Source organism: Panthera leo, chromosome A2 (assembly GCF_018350215.1).
Source record: "Panthera leo isolate Ple1 chromosome A2, P.leo_Ple1_pat1.1, whole genome shotgun sequence".
Classification (NCBI taxonomy): Eukaryota; Metazoa; Chordata; class Mammalia; order Carnivora; family Felidae; genus Panthera; species Panthera leo.
This window is the reverse complement of record NC_056680.1, coordinates 8,592,077-8,608,516: the sequence shown is the minus strand read 5'-3', so window position 1 is coordinate 8,608,516 and position 16,440 is coordinate 8,592,077. Positions and strand designations below refer to the sequence as shown.

General features: G+C 58.3%; 1 protein-coding gene across 3 annotated transcripts; it reads left to right on the top strand.

Moving 5' to 3' along the window:
- Nucleotides 1–1,697: 1,697 nt before the first annotated feature.
- On the top strand, nucleotides 1,698–15,726 carry ELAVL3 (ELAV like RNA binding protein 3). 3 transcript variants are annotated; one of them, XM_042927437.1, is made up of 7 exons: nucleotides 1,698–1,831; nucleotides 7,896–8,112; nucleotides 8,434–8,537; nucleotides 12,044–12,197; nucleotides 12,340–12,565; nucleotides 13,240–13,278; nucleotides 14,903–15,726. In XM_042927437.1, the coding sequence occupies exons 1-7, from the start codon at nucleotides 1,823–1,825 to the stop codon at nucleotides 15,252–15,254; spliced, it is 1,101 nt and encodes a 366-aa protein (XP_042783371.1). In that variant the 5' UTR covers nucleotides 1,698–1,822; the 3' UTR covers nucleotides 15,255–15,726. The 3 variants fall into 3 exon arrangements, with proteins under 3 accessions (XP_042783371.1, XP_042783370.1, XP_042783372.1); XM_042927436.1 differs by having other exon boundaries at nucleotides 7,893–8,112; XM_042927438.1 differs by lacking the exon at nucleotides 1,698–1,831 and adding an exon at nucleotides 5,708–5,852 and having other exon boundaries at nucleotides 7,893–8,112.
- Nucleotides 15,727–16,440: the final 714 nt, after the last annotated feature.

The window sequence follows — 16,440 nt, the reverse complement described above, 5'->3', positions numbered from 1 at the left end:
GCACAGGCACAATTTGCAATCCGACAGGAGCCGGGAGGGACACCAGGCGGGGAACCAGCCACCGCTCGGGGTCCCTAGGTTCGACAGCCAGGTCGCCCCGGCAAACTCAAGAGGGGCCACCCGGGGACCTGCAACGCCACCGCCCAGATTGCGCGGGCCGCGATGATTGGCCTGTTCTCTCCATCAGCGTGGCAGTGCTCTCTGCTGCGCGCTCTCTCATTGGTTCAATCTCGAGGGCATCCTCCTGCAATTGGTTCTCTCGAGGGCAGGCCTTGATTGGCCAAATTAGGCTCTCTCGCTGAGTTTGATGGCATTCTCCGACAGTCTGGAACCTAAAAGGGCGTGCAGGGACGAGGTTAGGGTGGAGGCTGCGACTCTCGGATTAGGGGTCTCTTGCTACCCAGCCCACGGCGCTCTCAGAGAGAACGTCGGGCCGCTGTCTGTGGTGCTGAAGTCTCAGTCGAAGGCGACCCTGCCTTAGTGAGGACTCTTCCTCCCGCCTGATAGCCGTCCCAACGTAAATGTGCCCTTGAGCCCGCTCACCAAAAGAGGCTGCACCAACTTCTGTCGCCTGAGAGAGAAGCCAGGTTCCCCCTAGCTGAAAGAAAGCGTGACTCCACAGGCAGACCAATCACGAGCCCGAAAAGCCAGGACATTTACACAACAGCTCTGCCTACCCAAAATTTATGGGGTCTCAGAAGGCCCGGTGGTTTTCCGGAAACACAGGGCGCCAATGGGTTTTGCCTGAAATCCTAAGCCCCAAACTTTTTCACCCGCTTTGGAGAAGTACCGAGTGCCCTTGCGCTGTGGAGTGCCAGTCCCCACCTTTCGAACCCACCTTTTGAACCTATCCCATTCAAAAGCCTCAGGGTCACAGTTCCTTCTGTAGGCAGACGAGAGCCCCTGCCACCCCCCATCCTTCTCCACTGGTCTTGGGAGGCTACACCCGATGCCTCCAAAATCTGCGGACCTGGGCCTCTCTGCTCATAGAAATCTTGGTTCCTCGTCCCTTTCCAGTCTTCTTGATGGACAGCAACTCCGGAAGTTCGTACAATCGGTCCATGGATCTCCCTCTTTGCTCCAACAACTCAGGTCGTTGGACAGAGGAGGGGAGCCTTCCCTGTCTTGCGGGCAGAAAGCCCGCCCAAGAAGGGGCGGAAATGCAGGAAGCAGGGTCCACGGGGGCAGAGGGGCCCGAAAATGGCAACCAGAGCCCCCAGGGAGTGCTTTCTGGGGGTGCGGAGTCTTAGCCAGCTCGCGCTCTCTTCCACCTGCCGCGCCGTCGGGCGCCGCGAGGAGGCGGGGCTCAGCTACCGCAGCCAATAAGCGACGCCGGCTCTGGCAGCTGCTCCTATAAAGGGCTGGGGGCGGCGGCGGCGCGGCCCAGAGCGCGGAGCGCGCAGCGCGGGCTGGAGGGTGGGAGGGAGGGCGGGCGAGGGGAGAGGACTGAGCATCCAGGACCGGACAGGCCGGGCCGGGGGGCGGCGGCGAAAGGCAGAGCGCCGCGATCTCTGTCAGGAAGCGCAACCTCCCCGGGCCCCGCGGGGCCGCGCAGGGGGCGTTCTCAATCCCGCGCCCGCTCCCTCTTTCCATCCCCTGCCGCCCGCAGGCCACCCCGGGGCCCGGCTATCCGCGCGCGCGTCCTCGGGCTCGGGCCCGTCCCCGGCCCTCGAGGGAGCCGCCGCCTTCATCGACACCTCTGCAGCGGCCGCGCCAAAGGCCGCCCGGGCGGGACCCCGGAGTGAGCATCGAGCGCCCCCCAAGGAGTGCACGACCCCCGGAGCCGCCCTCAACACGGACCGCGCCCGCCGGGCACACAAGAATGGTCACTGTAGGTATTCCCTTGTCGCTGAGAGAGAACCTGGGTGGGGAGGGGTTAGGCACAGCCTCCGCGGAGATGGCGGGTGGGGGGGGGGGGGTAGGACCAGGCCTAGCTAGGCCCCGGTGGGGGGGTAGGACCGAGCCTCGGGGCCTGAGAGTGGGCAGGACCGCACCCAGAGTGCTGGGGGCGCATAGAGTCTGGTCTGAGAGGCCTTAGGAAGCCGAACTCTGATTTGGGGAGGCGTCCTACGGCGTCCTGGGGGCGGGATTGCCCCCCTCCAGCAAGCCTGATGGGGGAGGGGCCGCAGCAGCGGAGGATGCCTTCTCCATCCAGGCCCGGACCCCGCAGGCCGCCCAGGCAAACGCAGGGCTCCTATCACTGGTGCTGGGCCAGGACAAGGCGGCAAGCCGTTCCCGAGAGCCCCGGGGAATCGGGTGGCGTCGGATCGCGCGCCCCGGGCCGCGGCCGCGCCCGGGGAGCCGGGCGTCTCGTCCTCGAGCCCGTCGACCTTGCGGCAAGCGGGGAGGGGAGAGGAGGGGGCGCGCCCGGAGGCCCCGCGGGCCCGCCGCCGCTGCCGCCGCGTCCCTTTGTTTCTCGGAGCTTCTTAGCGGGCCGTAGCCTCGCGCGGGCGCCTCAGGCTTCGGGGAGGGGGAGGGGAGAGGAGGGCCCGCGGGGGGGGGGCTTCCTGGCTCCTGGGCCCCCGCCCCACGGGGGATGGGGTAAGGAGCTCAAGGATGTCCCCTAGGCCAGGTCCAGGCGCCCCACCCCTCCTGGGCTCTGGGCCTCGGGGTGACCTTGAGCGCGCCCGCCTGCACGCCCGCGCCGCTCGCCCCACTCCCGGTGCTTTCAGCAGCCACCGAGCTGGTCAGCTCCCGAGCCCGCGGCCACGCCCGGCCACGCCCTGTATAACCACGCCCCTGCCCCGCCCATCCGGACCCCGCCCCCTGGGGCCCCCGGGGCCCGGCCTCGCCCGAGCCCTCGGATTTCCACTCGGCTACCCGGGCGTATCCCGGGGGCGGGGCTGGCCAGTTCTAGCCCCACCCCGGCTCCACCCCCGCCCCCGCCGCGCGACTCCGCTCCCCGCGCCGCCGCGCGTCCTTTGTCTGGTCCCAGCGCCCAGGCCTCCTTCTTCCGTACTTACTGTCTTTCTGGTCTGTGTGTGTGTGTGTCTGTGCCCTGTGTCTCTGGGCCTCTTCTTGGAGTCGTGGCGAGCACAGTGGGTGGGGGGATGCTCAGCACTCCCTCCATGTCTGGGACTCTGGGACCCGCCCACCTGGCTCAGAGAAAGGAGGCCCTGAGAGGCCCTGCTTCCCTGCTGTGTGACCTTACTTAGGTCGGCTCTCTCCCTTCTCTGGGCCTCAGGCTGCTAACTTAGGTGCGAGACGTGAGCGCAGCCTCCTGAGGACCCTCAGAACCCCCACAACAGTCCAGCATCCATTCCTCTGATCTGTTCCCTCATTTAAAAGAGGGAAACTAATGCACAAAAGGGCGAGGGTGTGGTCAGAGGTCACACAAGGGCCTTGAAGCCCTGGAAGGCCTGGTTACTCCACTGGAGGACACTCGGGCAGAGGTCCACCATGAGAACAGGCTGGGAGGAAGTGAGGGGATAGATTGAGACAGTGAGGGCCCTGCATGGATGGAGAAGGGCCCAGAAGTGGGAGGCCTAGTTAGCACCACGTGGTGGCCTAGCCTTACCATGCGTAGCCACTCAATGCCCTATTGTCGCCAGGATCCAGGCATCTATCATTGTGACTGGGGCCAGGGGGCCCAGCTAGGGGCCAAGGGGGTCAGACACAGAAGGGTCTACATAGAGAGTGACTGCAGGTGTATTCGCTGCAAAATCCATATGTCATGTATGTGCAATGGTGCAAAAGAGTTGGAAAAAGAGTGGCTGAGAGAGAAAGGGGGAGAGAGACAGGCTCAGAGGGGAGAGAAGAACAGAGAAACGGGGGGGGGGGGGAGGGAGAGAGAAACAGAAAGAGGTACGGATCCAGAGGAAGAGCTGGAGAGACTGGGAGGAAAGGTTCTATTGCCCCCACTTGATCTCTGCCTATCCATCTTTGACCTGCCCTCCTCCCCTCTGACTTCACCCCTCCACTCCTGTCCTGGGACGACGGCCCTCCAAGGTCCCTATGATCCCAGAGTCATCCCAGGCCACGCATTTGTCATGGGCTGGGGCAGAGCGGGTGTGGTCTCCACCAATCCGATCCCTATTATCGGCTCAGCCGGCTGAGCTGCAGAGGAAACGCGACACTGATCCTGCTAAGCTCTGGCACAGCTGGGAGAGAGATGGGGTGGTGGGGAGATTAGTAGGCTGGGTCTCAAGATCCTGGATAGGAACCCCAATTACCTTTTAACCGCATCCAAGCTGAGGACATTTGGGGTGGCCCTGGGGGCTCTGTCTGGAGTAATCTGTCAGATCAGTAGTCAAACTCCATCACTACCACGGCTCTGTGTCATCCCCAGGCAAATCACAGGTCCCTCTGACCCTCGCTTTCTCCACCTGAGAAACGGAGGTGATCCCCAGCTTTCAGTGTGGTTGTGGGAAGTCAATGAAACCTTTGCACCTGCTCAGTGCCTGGCCACATAGTAGGGGCTCCAGACCTGGAACTGGTTTTGTACTGTTAATTATTTTGGGGACTCCCAGCGCAGACATCATCAACCAATCACAGAACTCTAGTCTGTTGAGCCAGAAGGGAATACAGAACCCAATCTTTGTACGTGGGAAACCTCTGTGCCACATCTTTAGTGGAGGGACAGAGGCCCGGAGAGGCAATGTGAGTGTCAGAAGATGCACAGTGAGGAGGGTGGGGCCAGGAGCTGGCACCTGATGGTACCCAGCAAGCATTTGTTGAATTGAATGAGTAGACTTGGCCTGCAGAGTGGGGTTAAATGCGGCGATGCCTGGGCTTGGTGTAGAGTAGGGACACAGCTTCACTTTGCTGTTATTTTCACTATTGTTGGCCTTTTAGTCAAATGGGCTGATGTCCAAGCTCCGGATTTGAATTCTTGACCCACCATTTGCGAGCTCCCTAACCTTGTATAAATCCCTGCCCCTTCATGGAGACTCTGTTTCCTCTTCTGTCAAATGGAGGAAAGAGTGCCATAAAGTTCAATGTTGGGAGAGCAGGCCCTCAATACATGGCCACGCTATCAGGAAAGTATTCATCTTATGAAACTGGACGCAGATCTGTAATGTGCGTTACTGTCTTATTGCCGGCGCCTATGGCAGACATTGCTCATCAACCCAGTGCATGATCCTGCTCCGTCTGGATGTGGCTTCAAAATAACCCTCCAGCCAGCCCCCAGACAGCCCCTCTCAGCCAACTGGAGATGCAGGGGGGTTGACCCTCAGGGCCATCCTTTTAATAAGAATAAATGGAAAGGAAACAGAGGCCCAAAGAAGAGCTACGATCACCCCCCCCCCCCCCCGAGGATACACAGCTAGAAGGTGCCCCCCACCCCCGCCCCCGTGCCTTGGCCGCTGTCTTTAAAGACAGTTCTGAAGTCCGCCAACATATCCAGGTTTGAAATCAAGTGCCCCATGTATATATCACTCAGCGTCTCTGAGCTCTCTCACTTATAAAATGGAGACTGTGTGGCCATCTCTAAAGCTGATTGGGAGAAATAAGGGAAATGTTGCCTGTAAGCACTTCACCCAGTGCCTGGCTCCCAGAAGATGTCGGTGGGGCAGGACGAGTATTACTAGCCGTAAGTTGAGGCAGGGATGGCAGACGTGACGAGTTGCTTGTCGTAATTGCGCTCATGGCAGACCTGGCTAAGTGATCCCAGAATGCTTCCCAGCCGCGTGAGTAGCTTCAGATCCTTCCGGGGGGGGGGGGGGGGGGGGGGTCACCGCGCCAATAATTTGGAGTTTGCAGCAAAGTGGAGCAGAGGCCCAGAAGCGTCCTGTAGTCTACCTGAGGACACACGGCTGAGAAACGTTAGAGCAGTTAGAATTACAGACTCTGGATGAGGAAATCTCGCGTGCGCACCCCCGTTTCACTATTTATAAGCTGCGTGATCTTTGGTAATTTTTTTTTTTTTTTGAAGTTCATGTATTTATTTTGAGAGAAGGAGAGAGCACACAAGTGGAGGAGGGACAGAGAGAGGGAGAGAGAAAGAGAATCCCAAGCAGGCTCCATGCTGTCAGCGACGAGCCGCCAGGGCTCAAACTCACCAACTGTGCGATCGTGACCCGAGCTGAAATCAAGAGTCAGATGCTTAACTGACTGCGCCACCCAGGTGCCCCGATCTTTGGTAATTTTTAAAACATCGCTGAACTTCCCTTTCCTCGTCTGTTGCCTTAGCTCAGGCTGCTATAACAAAATACCGTAAACTGGGCAGCTTAACCAACAGACAGTTATTTATCACAAATCTTCTTCTGGATTCTGGGAAGTCCAAGATCAAGGTGCCAGCTGATTCGGTTGCTAGTAAGGACTTGCTCCCTCCTTTGCAGATGGACGTCTTCTTGTTGTGTCCTCTCATTGTGGAGAGAGAGAGAATGTCTCTCCTGTCACTTTTTTGTTAAGGACATGAATCTCATTCATGAGGGTTCTGCCCTCATGACCCAATTACCTCCCAAAGGCTCCACTTCCAAATACCATCACATTGGGGGTCAAGATTTCAACATATGAATTTGAGGGAACACAGGCTTTACGTTCATAGCATCTGTTAAGCAGGGAAAATTAAGCCCTCTTTTCAGGGTGCTTGTGAATAAGAAAAAAAACAAAAACAAAACGTTGCCCATAGAGAGCTTTGCCCTATACCTGGCACACAGTATGCCCAATATTTGGGAACAAATACGGTATTGTATTTTTGGTTAGGGATGGCTGAGATGATGTGTACCTGCTGACTCTAATTCTGTAGCCACAGACATTGCTAATCAATCACAGTGATCTTTCCCGTGGAAACTGAATCTGGTTTGTAATCCTTCCTAATTTGTCCCGTTAGGAACACCCTACCAATAGATTTGATTTTTTTAGGTGAAGGCCATCCATCGGCCAACCATGCCTTGGGAGAAAAACCTAAGGACATGCTGGGTATTTTACCTTCCCATGCCCATGACAGACAATACCAATCCATCCCAGTACTTTTCAGTATATACAAATATTGAATCATGTTGTACACTTGAAACTAATATTCTATGTCAACTATTAAAAAAATAGGTGTAGGAAAAAAGTTAGATAAAATTCAACACCCATTCTTGAAAAACGGAATCTTGTTAGGATACTAGGAATAAAATGAAACATTCTTAATGTGATAAAGGCCATCTACACAGAATCCATATCAAAAATCAAATTTAGCTGTGAAACGTTTTAAAGCATTTCCTTTAACATCATGAATAAAGAAGCCACTGTCGCACTGTAGCCCCTGCAATAAGACAAGAAAAATAAGGAACAGGTCTAGATTGGAGATAATTAAAACTGTCCTTATTTGCAGGTGTTTTTATGTGATACATTTAAATAGCTCAGGGGTGCCTGACCGGCTCGGTCAGGAGAGCATGCGACTCTTGACCTCGGAGTTGTGAGTTCAAGCCCCACTCTGGGTGTAGAGATTACCTAAAAATAAAATCTTAAAAAATCATAAATAACAATAAGTAATAAAATGAAAAAGAGCTCAGTGGGAAAAACGTGGGGTAAATGCCTAGTGAGAAAATTATGCATGAAGTAAAAGAAATATTAACACATCTGCGATGTGGATGAGGGCAGTCCCTCATCCTTTGATGGATGAGGGCGGTCCATGGCTAGGGAGGAGCTTATGAGGACTTCAAAGCTAATAAAAATATATATCTTATTCTGAAGACAAAAGTGTTCATTTTACTCTTCTGGAAATGCACAGATTGATTTTAGGCAAACAGGCAAACGTAGACACCAGACACGTATGGAATTTCTCACAGTAAAATCACACGTAAGGTGCTATGCCTGATGCTGGAGAAGTGGAAGAGATTAATAGGATAATATGTTGTCCTCTCTCCATGTTTAAGCCCATGTCAGACATGACTGATGCATCACCACTGATCCCTGGTGTGGGGACTGGGCCGTGAGCGGGTGTGGCCTGTTATCTCCAGCAGATACTCGGGGCCATGGAGTCTCAGGTGGCGGGGGGCCCGGCCGGCCCGGCCCTGCCCAACGGGCCACTCCTTGGTACAAATGGAGCCACTGATGACAGCAAGACCAACCTCATTGTCAACTACCTGCCCCAGAACATGACCCAGGACGAGTTCAAGAGTCTCTTCGGCAGCATTGGTGACATCGAATCGTGCAAGTTGGTTCGGGATAAGATCACAGGTGTGGCTGCTGGCAGGTGGGGAGGGAGGAGACAGAGATAGTAGTCTGGGGAGCACGGGTGTGATGGGGACAGGTAGCACCCTGGGGGATCGGAGGTGCGATGGGGAGACAGGTATGACCCCCGGGAGGGTATCCCGGGGGTGATGGGGGCAGGCAGGACTCTGGGGGATCTGAGGTGTCCTGGGGACAGGGTGGTACTGTGGGAGAATACTAAGGGGGGGATTTCGGTCAACCTTGAGTGACGGCGGTCAGCCTCTCAGGACTGGGTCTGGGAGGACCCTGGTAGGTGTGGGGAGGTCATCACCCTGGTCCCGCCCACAGGGCAGAGCCTCGGTTATGGGTTTGTGAACTACTCTGATCCCAACGATGCAGACAAAGCCATCAACACCCTCAACGGCCTCAAACTGCAGACGAAGACCATCAAGGTTAGTGCCCTCATTTTTCCTCTGTGGCCCATCCCCCCTTACTGCCCACCTGCAACTGTCCCCAATCCCCCACATTACTTCCCCTTGGACTACCCCCTTCACTGCCACTCAACCCACATGTCGCCTACCTTCCTCACTGCCACCCCTCCTACCCCGTGGCTCATCCTCTGAGGGATTCAGACTCTCCCCTAAGAATTCCTGGCTGGGCACCCAGGGCCCGATGGCTCTGCCTCTCTGAACCTCAGTTTCCTCATTAGTCAGTGAGAATACCGGCTCTACATTCTCTGCTGGCTCAGGGAGGTAGCCATCCCATTGGCAGTAGGAGAGTGACCAGGGTCTGGTGGGCAGCCCCCCCCCCCTTGCCTTTGTCATGGAAATGGAGAGGGGTGGGGGTCCATCTGCCATCTGGAGCCTAATTAGGGTCTGGGAGGGCGGGATTAGGGGTGAGCCCCTCCCCCATCTTTGTGCAATGCCCCTCCCCCCACAACCTCCCCTCTCAGCAGCTGCAGCTGGGACTCTGCTAGCCCAGGTTCCCTGGGGGGGGATCGCCATGGAAACCCCCCTCTCTCGGTTCGCCTGGGGGTGTCTGGACTCCGCCCCACAAATCTGCTCTGGAACCTTGGGGGAGGCTGAGGGGGGGGGCGCCCATCTGGCCCCCCGTTCTCTCTGAGAACAGAGGTGCAGGAATCTCTTCCTCTTCCCGTTGTTGGGGAGGATGAGGTCGTGACCTAATGGGTCCCTCCATGGCCAACTAGACCCAGAAGCCCTGGGGCATGAGGGGGACGGTAGTGACAAATCCAGAGGGCCACTGTATGCATGTGATGCAGTGCGCATGTGTGTGTGTGTGTGTGTGTGAGTGTGTGTGTGTGTGTGTGTGTGAGATAGACCTGGGCTGGGAGCCATTGTGTTTGTGGGACACACGAGTCTGGCTACTAGACTCTGGGCATGTCACTATGTGTCTGTGGGATGTGGTGTTTATTTCACAGGTGCTCTGTGACACTGCATCTCTGGCTATGACCTGGTAGGGCTGCGTGGGGGTGTCGGCTGTGCCCTACTCGGGGTGCAACGTGTGTGATGTGGGCTTGTGTGGTGGGGTGACAGGTGTGTGGTTCTGTGCCTCTTACTGTAATTATCCAAGACCCCCGGAGCCGCTGTGGATGTCACAGTGGCCCCGAGTCACCCTTTGGCTGGTGTAGCCGCTAGGGCTGTGCAGAGGGTGACAAAGTGTGGCCTCGCGTCTCCGTGTGTGTCTGCCTGGGTGGCACTATGTAAAGTTGGTCCCAATTGGCTGCTTTGGCAGATTTTGCCCAAGACCTGTCCTGGTGAGGGGGGCCGGAGGAGCCCATACCCAGGTGAGGGGCCTGGGTCAGCCCACATCATGGAAGGTTGGCAAAGACCCCTGAAGACCAACTCAGTGCCTCAAATGACCCCTGACCCCAAACACCCACCCAGGAGCTCAGGCCTCTCTTCCCCTCACCCCTCCCTCTGATTCATGAAGTCCTCACCCCTCAAAACTCACCGCCCCACGGGCAAGAGCGGAAGCCATGAAAAATGTGGCCGTGCTTTTTAATTAATATTATCGAAAAAAACCAGCAGCTGATGTGTTTGTGGGTTTTTTTCTCCCCGGAGGACCCTGGGTGCTCACAGTTGCATTCGTTAGAATCCCTCTACCTCCAGCCCATGAGTGCCTTCACCCTGACCCACCCCTGGCCCAATTAACTCACGTTGTTAGCTTTTTTAATTAGTTACTTCTAATGCAGGGCTATGCCCTCTCCACTCACCACCACAAACAAAAGCCGGACCCTTGACCGTGACCTTATCTACCCAGGGGTTAATTTAGAAGATACAGGACATAGACATTGGCGGAAATAAGTGGAAAGGGCAGCTCCTGTCCCCTGCTGCCCCCCGCCAGCTCTAGGCCCACCTGTCAGCATCTGGGGGCGGGCCCTGCAGACTGTGTTTCCAGGACACTGATAAGCACAACAATGAGATGGGGTCACACATCTCGCCACTCTGTAAATGGACTTTTCTTTCCCCCAGTTTACAATACTCACCACTGTTTCTGGGAAATAAATATACGCGTCCACCATTTTTTAACCAGCTGCAGGGAGTTTCATTGTTGGTCTGGACCATAATTAATGACACAAATCGAATGCCCGTACCAAAACGCATCTAATTCCCCACTGAGAGAAGTGCTTTCGGGGGGGGGGGGGGGGTGAGGCGGAGGACCAAATTCAGATGGGAAGAGGACAGGGGTTACTTTTTGACTGAGGCTGGAAGAAGCAAGGAGAGGAAGGGCGTTCCAGCCTGAGGGGAACAGCCAGAGCAAAGGCCCTGAGGCCGAAATGTGCCTGGTGTGTGTGAGGAACACGGGAGGAGACTGGTGTGGCTGAAACAGAGCACTCGAGGGAGAAATTGGCAGAGATGAGAGTGAGGGTATGGGGGGGGGGGGTTGTGCAGGGCCTCGTGGGCTGGGAGAAGGACTTGAACTGTGGGGCAGGTGGGAGCCACAGAAGGTTCTGAGCAAAGGGAGGATGTGCCCTGCCTCAGTTGCTCACAGGCGCCCCCTGGCAGCTGTGGAGGGAACAGACTGGGGAGGTTAGGGAGGTCTGAGGGAGCTATGGTGGGAGCTGAGTAATGAGGCAGGATCCGTGGTGGATTGGATGCGGGTGTGAGAAAGACCAGCATCAAGGACAATGGGGGCCTGAGCACCCAGGAGGACAAAGCTGCCATTACTGAGCTGGGGCAAGTTGGGGACTGGATGCCGCCTCGCTGCTTGTGATCCCCTGGGGGGTGCCACGTGCGGTGCCTGGAGGCAGGTGTCACACAGGTGTGCAGTTTGGGGGTCAGGCCCACACCGGGGACAGACATTTGGGGGTCGTCAGCATTGGACTGGTGGCTAAAGACCTGAGCGACCTGGAGGGTCCCAGCGTGGACGGGAAAAGGGCCAGCGTCCCAGGCTCACTTTCCAAAGGAGTAGGAAGCATTGTGTTGATGGAATGTACCTCGTGAGAGCAGGAGCTGGGGACATCTGACCTCCAGGGCCCAGCGACGACATGTTCCTCCCACCACTTTAATTTTTTTTTTTTTTAATGTCTTCTTATTTATTTTGAGAGACAGAGCACAAGCAGGGGAGGGGCAGAGAGAGAGGGAGACACAGAATCCCAAGCAGGCTCAGAGCTGTCCACTCAGAGCCCGGCTCGGGACTCAATCTCACAAACTGCGAGACCGGGACCCGAGCCGAAATTAAGACACTCAACCGACTCGCCGCCCCCCACCACTTTATGCTGGCCGGCCCACATCATCATCATCGGCCACAGCCATGTCCCCTCCCTCAAGCCTTGGTCAGCCCCGCCCATGGTGACTACCCAAGAGATACTTGTTAAGCGAACAGACGAGGCACTTCTGCCTCCCACTGGTGGTCTGGACGTGGCCTCGCCCTCCCCATCCGTGAAACGGGTCTTCCCCTCACCTCTGTCCACCTGCCCCCCCCCCCCCCACTCCAGGTGTCTTATGCCAGACCCAGCTCTGCATCCATCCGAGATGCTAACCTGTACGTCAGTGGACTCCCCAAGACCATGAGCCAGAAAGAAATGGAGCAGCTCTTCTCCCAGTATGGCCGTATCATCACTTCTCGAATCCTGGTGGACCAGGTCACAGGTCAGGCTGCTGGGGATGACGCACTGGGCAAAGGCACGGAGGCGGGGCCAAAATGGAGAAACCGGGCATGGCGGGGGAGGAGCGGGGTAGAGGGCCACACAGGAGGGGGCAGGGTCCTCATGACGCCCTCACTCCCTGGCAGGTGTCTCTCGGGGTGTGGGGTTCATCCGCTTCGACAAGAGGATTGAGGCCGAGGAGGCCATCAAAGGACTGAACGGGCAGAAGCCGCTGGGCGCGGCGGAGCCCATCACGGTCAAGTTCGCCAACAACCCGAGTCAGAAGACTGGACAGGCCCTGCTCACTCACCTCTACCAGTCGTCAGCCCGGCGCTACGCAGGCCCCCTGCACCATCAGACGCAGCGCTTCCGGTAAGCCCCCTGACGCCCCCCACAGACCCCTGGAGCCCATCCCTGCAGGGCAGAGGGACGCCGGGAGGGTGCCCGCAGGCCGGGGCCACTGAGGGCGGCAGAGGGGAAATGTGTGTCTGTCAGGTGCTGAGGCCAGGCCCTCGTACGCAGCAGGCAGTCAATGTATGCAGGGCACTTTGAGTGGCATTATCGGTGTTAGGAGTGTTAGAGTCTCCCGATGGGGCCGCCCCTCCCTCGGGCGTGGGGCTCCAGCTGTCTGCGCCCCCAGGTATCTATACCTCAAGAGAACGGAGATTGTCTGTATTTTACGAACAGAGAGGCTTTGTCCTTCGCCCAACCCACCTGCCACTGCCGAGAAGAGACTCGAACCTTCCCTTCTGGGGTCCTGAGCCCCGCAGGGTGGGGGCAGGCGAGTGGGGCTGGGCGGGCCGGGCCGGGGAGGACGGGGCACGGGTGCAGGCCAGGCAGCGGCAGGGCAGGCGAGAGGCAGTGCCCGAGTGACCACGGTTCCGTGCCAGGCGGTGTCCAGCCGGGCGGGGAGCCGGCGGGTGGGGGCAGGGCTGGGCTGCCGGCCGGCTGGGTGGGGGCGGGGAGGGCAGGCAGGCAGGCAGGCCGACATCACAGCTGGGGGTGTGCCCGGAGGCCACCGGTGACCACCCCTTTTGCTTCCACAGGCTGGATAATTTGCTCAACATGGCCTACGGAGTCAAGAGGTAACAGTGCTCCCCGCTGCCCCCAGCTCCCCGCCGTCCCTCCCTGGACTCTTGCCCCGATGGGCCCCCTCCCCCGCCTCACCACCGGGACTGCCAGCTTAGCTGGGTCTGCCCTGTCTGGGAATAGCGTGTCCATTAAGAGAATCAGGGGCTCTGGAACCTAGTGAATGCCTAGAAAGAGCTACTACTGCTCTTTGGGTCCTGGAGGGCCTGTCCGTGGCCCCCTCCAGCCCAGGGAAAGGCCGGCCATGTTGCCTGGTCACAGCCATGTGTCTCCCCCCCCCCCCCCCCCCCCCCCCCCCCCCCCCCCCCCCGCTTCCCACGTTCAGTCTGAGTTCCACCTGCCTCTCTTGATGGCTGGGGTCACAGGATACCACCCTCTGTTCCCGCATAGTCTGGGGACGGGCCCTGAGGCCCGCACGACCTTGTCCACATCCCCAACCCTGTGAAGGTCCCCGCGTTTATTGCATCGCGAGCTGTTGAGCACACACTGAGTGCCGGGCGCTGGGCTCGGGGCTGGGGACCCAACGTGGCCCGGCCAGACGTGATCCCTCGTGGAGATGAAATGCTGTTGAGCACAGGGCTTGGCACGTAGTGAGCGCTCAATAAAAGTAGCCGCTCGGACGATTACTGTTCCTGTTGTCAATTACCTCAGTCTAGCAGGGAGGGAGCAGCGAGCAGGGCTGGGAAGGGGGCAGGAGGAGAGGTGAGGGGGACCCAGCAGAGACCCCGCCCACCCCGACACGCCCAAGGTGCCAGAGCCTGTGCAGAATCGGGAAGGAGGGAGCAAGCAGTGAGTCCCCAGTGGTCACACTGAATGGGGCAGACCCTGGGGCTCCCCCTGAATTGAGTGAGGCCTGGGGGGCAGGGAGGCAGCGAGGCACGTGGGTGGAGCCAATCCTGCCCATCAGTCGGTCAGTCAAGAAACCCTCCCAGGGGCCCTGCTGTTCCAGGAGCTGTTCTGGGCTGGGGCACCGCAGGGAAGGTGGAGTGGATCCTAAATATACAATCTGAACAGGAAAAGGCTGGCAAGGGGCAGGGGAAGGCGGTGGGCAGCGAGGCCGCTGCCCTGGGACCTGATAACGCAGGGCAGCGCTTCACCGGTTGCAGTCATGGCCTGGCCTTGAGCGGTGCCCTTCTGGCCACGTAGGGGTAGCAGGGTGACCAGGGGCAAAGGGGGCACAGCATTGCAGAGGGCGGCGTGGGGTTGGTGGGGGGAGGGCAAAAGGGGGGTGGGAAAATCTGCCAAGGGAGGAGTGGTGGTCAGGAGTGGGGAAGGGGTCAGGGTCAACAGGGCCAAGGACCCAGTAGGGTCAAAGGTTGTGGGGTCAGGGTGCAGACTGGGGCTCTAGGCAGGAGTGTGAGGGCGTAACGTGCAGGGAAGGTCACAAGTTATAGGTCAGGATGGAGACTGGGGGCCAGTGTCTCAGAGCAGGCCGCAGTTTAAGGTGTCTCGCATGGGGTCAGAGGTGGAGGTCGCGAGGCCGTGGCTGGCTCAGGACGATGCAGGGATCACACGGTCCCAAGATCGTGGCACGCCCAGCAGTCATGACCACATCAGGGGTCACAGGGACTCAGGGGTGTGCCGGGGGTCAGGGCAGAGCCCGCGTGACCCCCAAAGTAGTCCCCTGTCGCTCATCGCCAGGTTCTCGCCCATCGCCATCGACGGCATGAGTGGCCTCGCGGGTGTGGGCCTTTCGGGGGGCGCGGCGGGCGCTGGCTGGTGTATCTTCGTGTACAACCTGTCACCGGAGGCAGACGAGAGTGTGCTGTGGCAGCTGTTTGGGCCCTTCGGGGCCGTCACCAACGTCAAGGTCATCCGCGACTTCACCACCAACAAGTGCAAGGGCTTCGGCTTCGTCACTATGACCAACTACGACGAAGCGGCCATGGCCATCGCCAGCCTCAATGGCTACCGCCTGGGCGAGCGCGTGCTGCAGGTGTCCTTCAAGACCAGCAAACAGCACAAGGCCTGAGCCACCGCCGCCCGCCCTCCCCACCCTCCCCGGGCAGCAGAGAGAGAGAGAAAGAGAGAGAGAGAGGGGCCCCGAGAGAGACAGCGCAGGCAGACCACCGACGGCACACGGGCCCCGCATCCCTGCGGAAGCCACAGGGTGAGCACTCGGGGTGGGAGAGTCTGCAGGGGATGGGGGGGTGCCTGGGGGTCCCCTCCCCGTCCTCCTGCCCCCACCCCAGGCTGGGCTGTTCACTCTCTCGTCTTGGTTTTGTTCATGGCGATGGTTTTTGTTTCTTTTTTCGGCTAAAAAGAAAGCAGAGATGTGCCCCCACCCCGCCTTCAACCACCCTCCACGGGATGGCTTTGCAGGGGCGCTGGGGGTGCCCCCCAGACCCCCTTGCCCAGGCCTCCCCAACACCTAGATGAGCCTGAGGGGAGGGGGGAACAGGTTTAAAAATCCCCAAAAAAGCGAAACGGAGGAGGGGTGTGGGCATCCCTGGCCCAGAGCCCCCTGGCTAGAGTATGAGGAGCAGGGGGAGGGGCTGGAAACAGAAACAAAATGAAAAAAAAAGGGGGGGGTGGGAGGGGAAGAAAAACTCTATTTTTGTAAAAAGGGAAAAAAGACCTCGTGGAGAATTTTTACTGGGGATTCTTGAACTTGAAAAAAAAAAAAACACAAAAAAAGACAAAAAAAAAAAAAAAGAAAATATTTTGGCAGGTTATGTTTACCAACTGGGGCAGGGGCAGGGAGCAGGGCTTGGGGCCCGGGGGTCCACGGGGCCGCACAGAGAAACACAGCCACGCAAAGACGTGCGGGGGCACGCGCACACACACATCCTGCAGGGACACACGGGAGCACTGACAGACCCAGAGACGCGCCCCGGACACCTTCCAGGAGCTCGCTGGCCAGATTCAGACACGCAGACAGACATATGGATAATCACGGGAGACCGAAGTATGTATGGGGCTGTGTAGACGAGGCCGCGGGCAAACACTGACGCGGGCAAATGGAGCCACAGGTGGGTGCGGGGTACACACATTTCCACGTGGACACGGGAAAGTAGAGACAGATACATTCGGACACACCAGTCGAGACACGCCATCACGGAGAAACAGACACGACACCCAGGAGACACACATGCACAAAGCCTCCCTCGGGCCCAGGCGAGAGGTCGTAGCCCAGATCCTGGCCTAGTCCGCTTCCT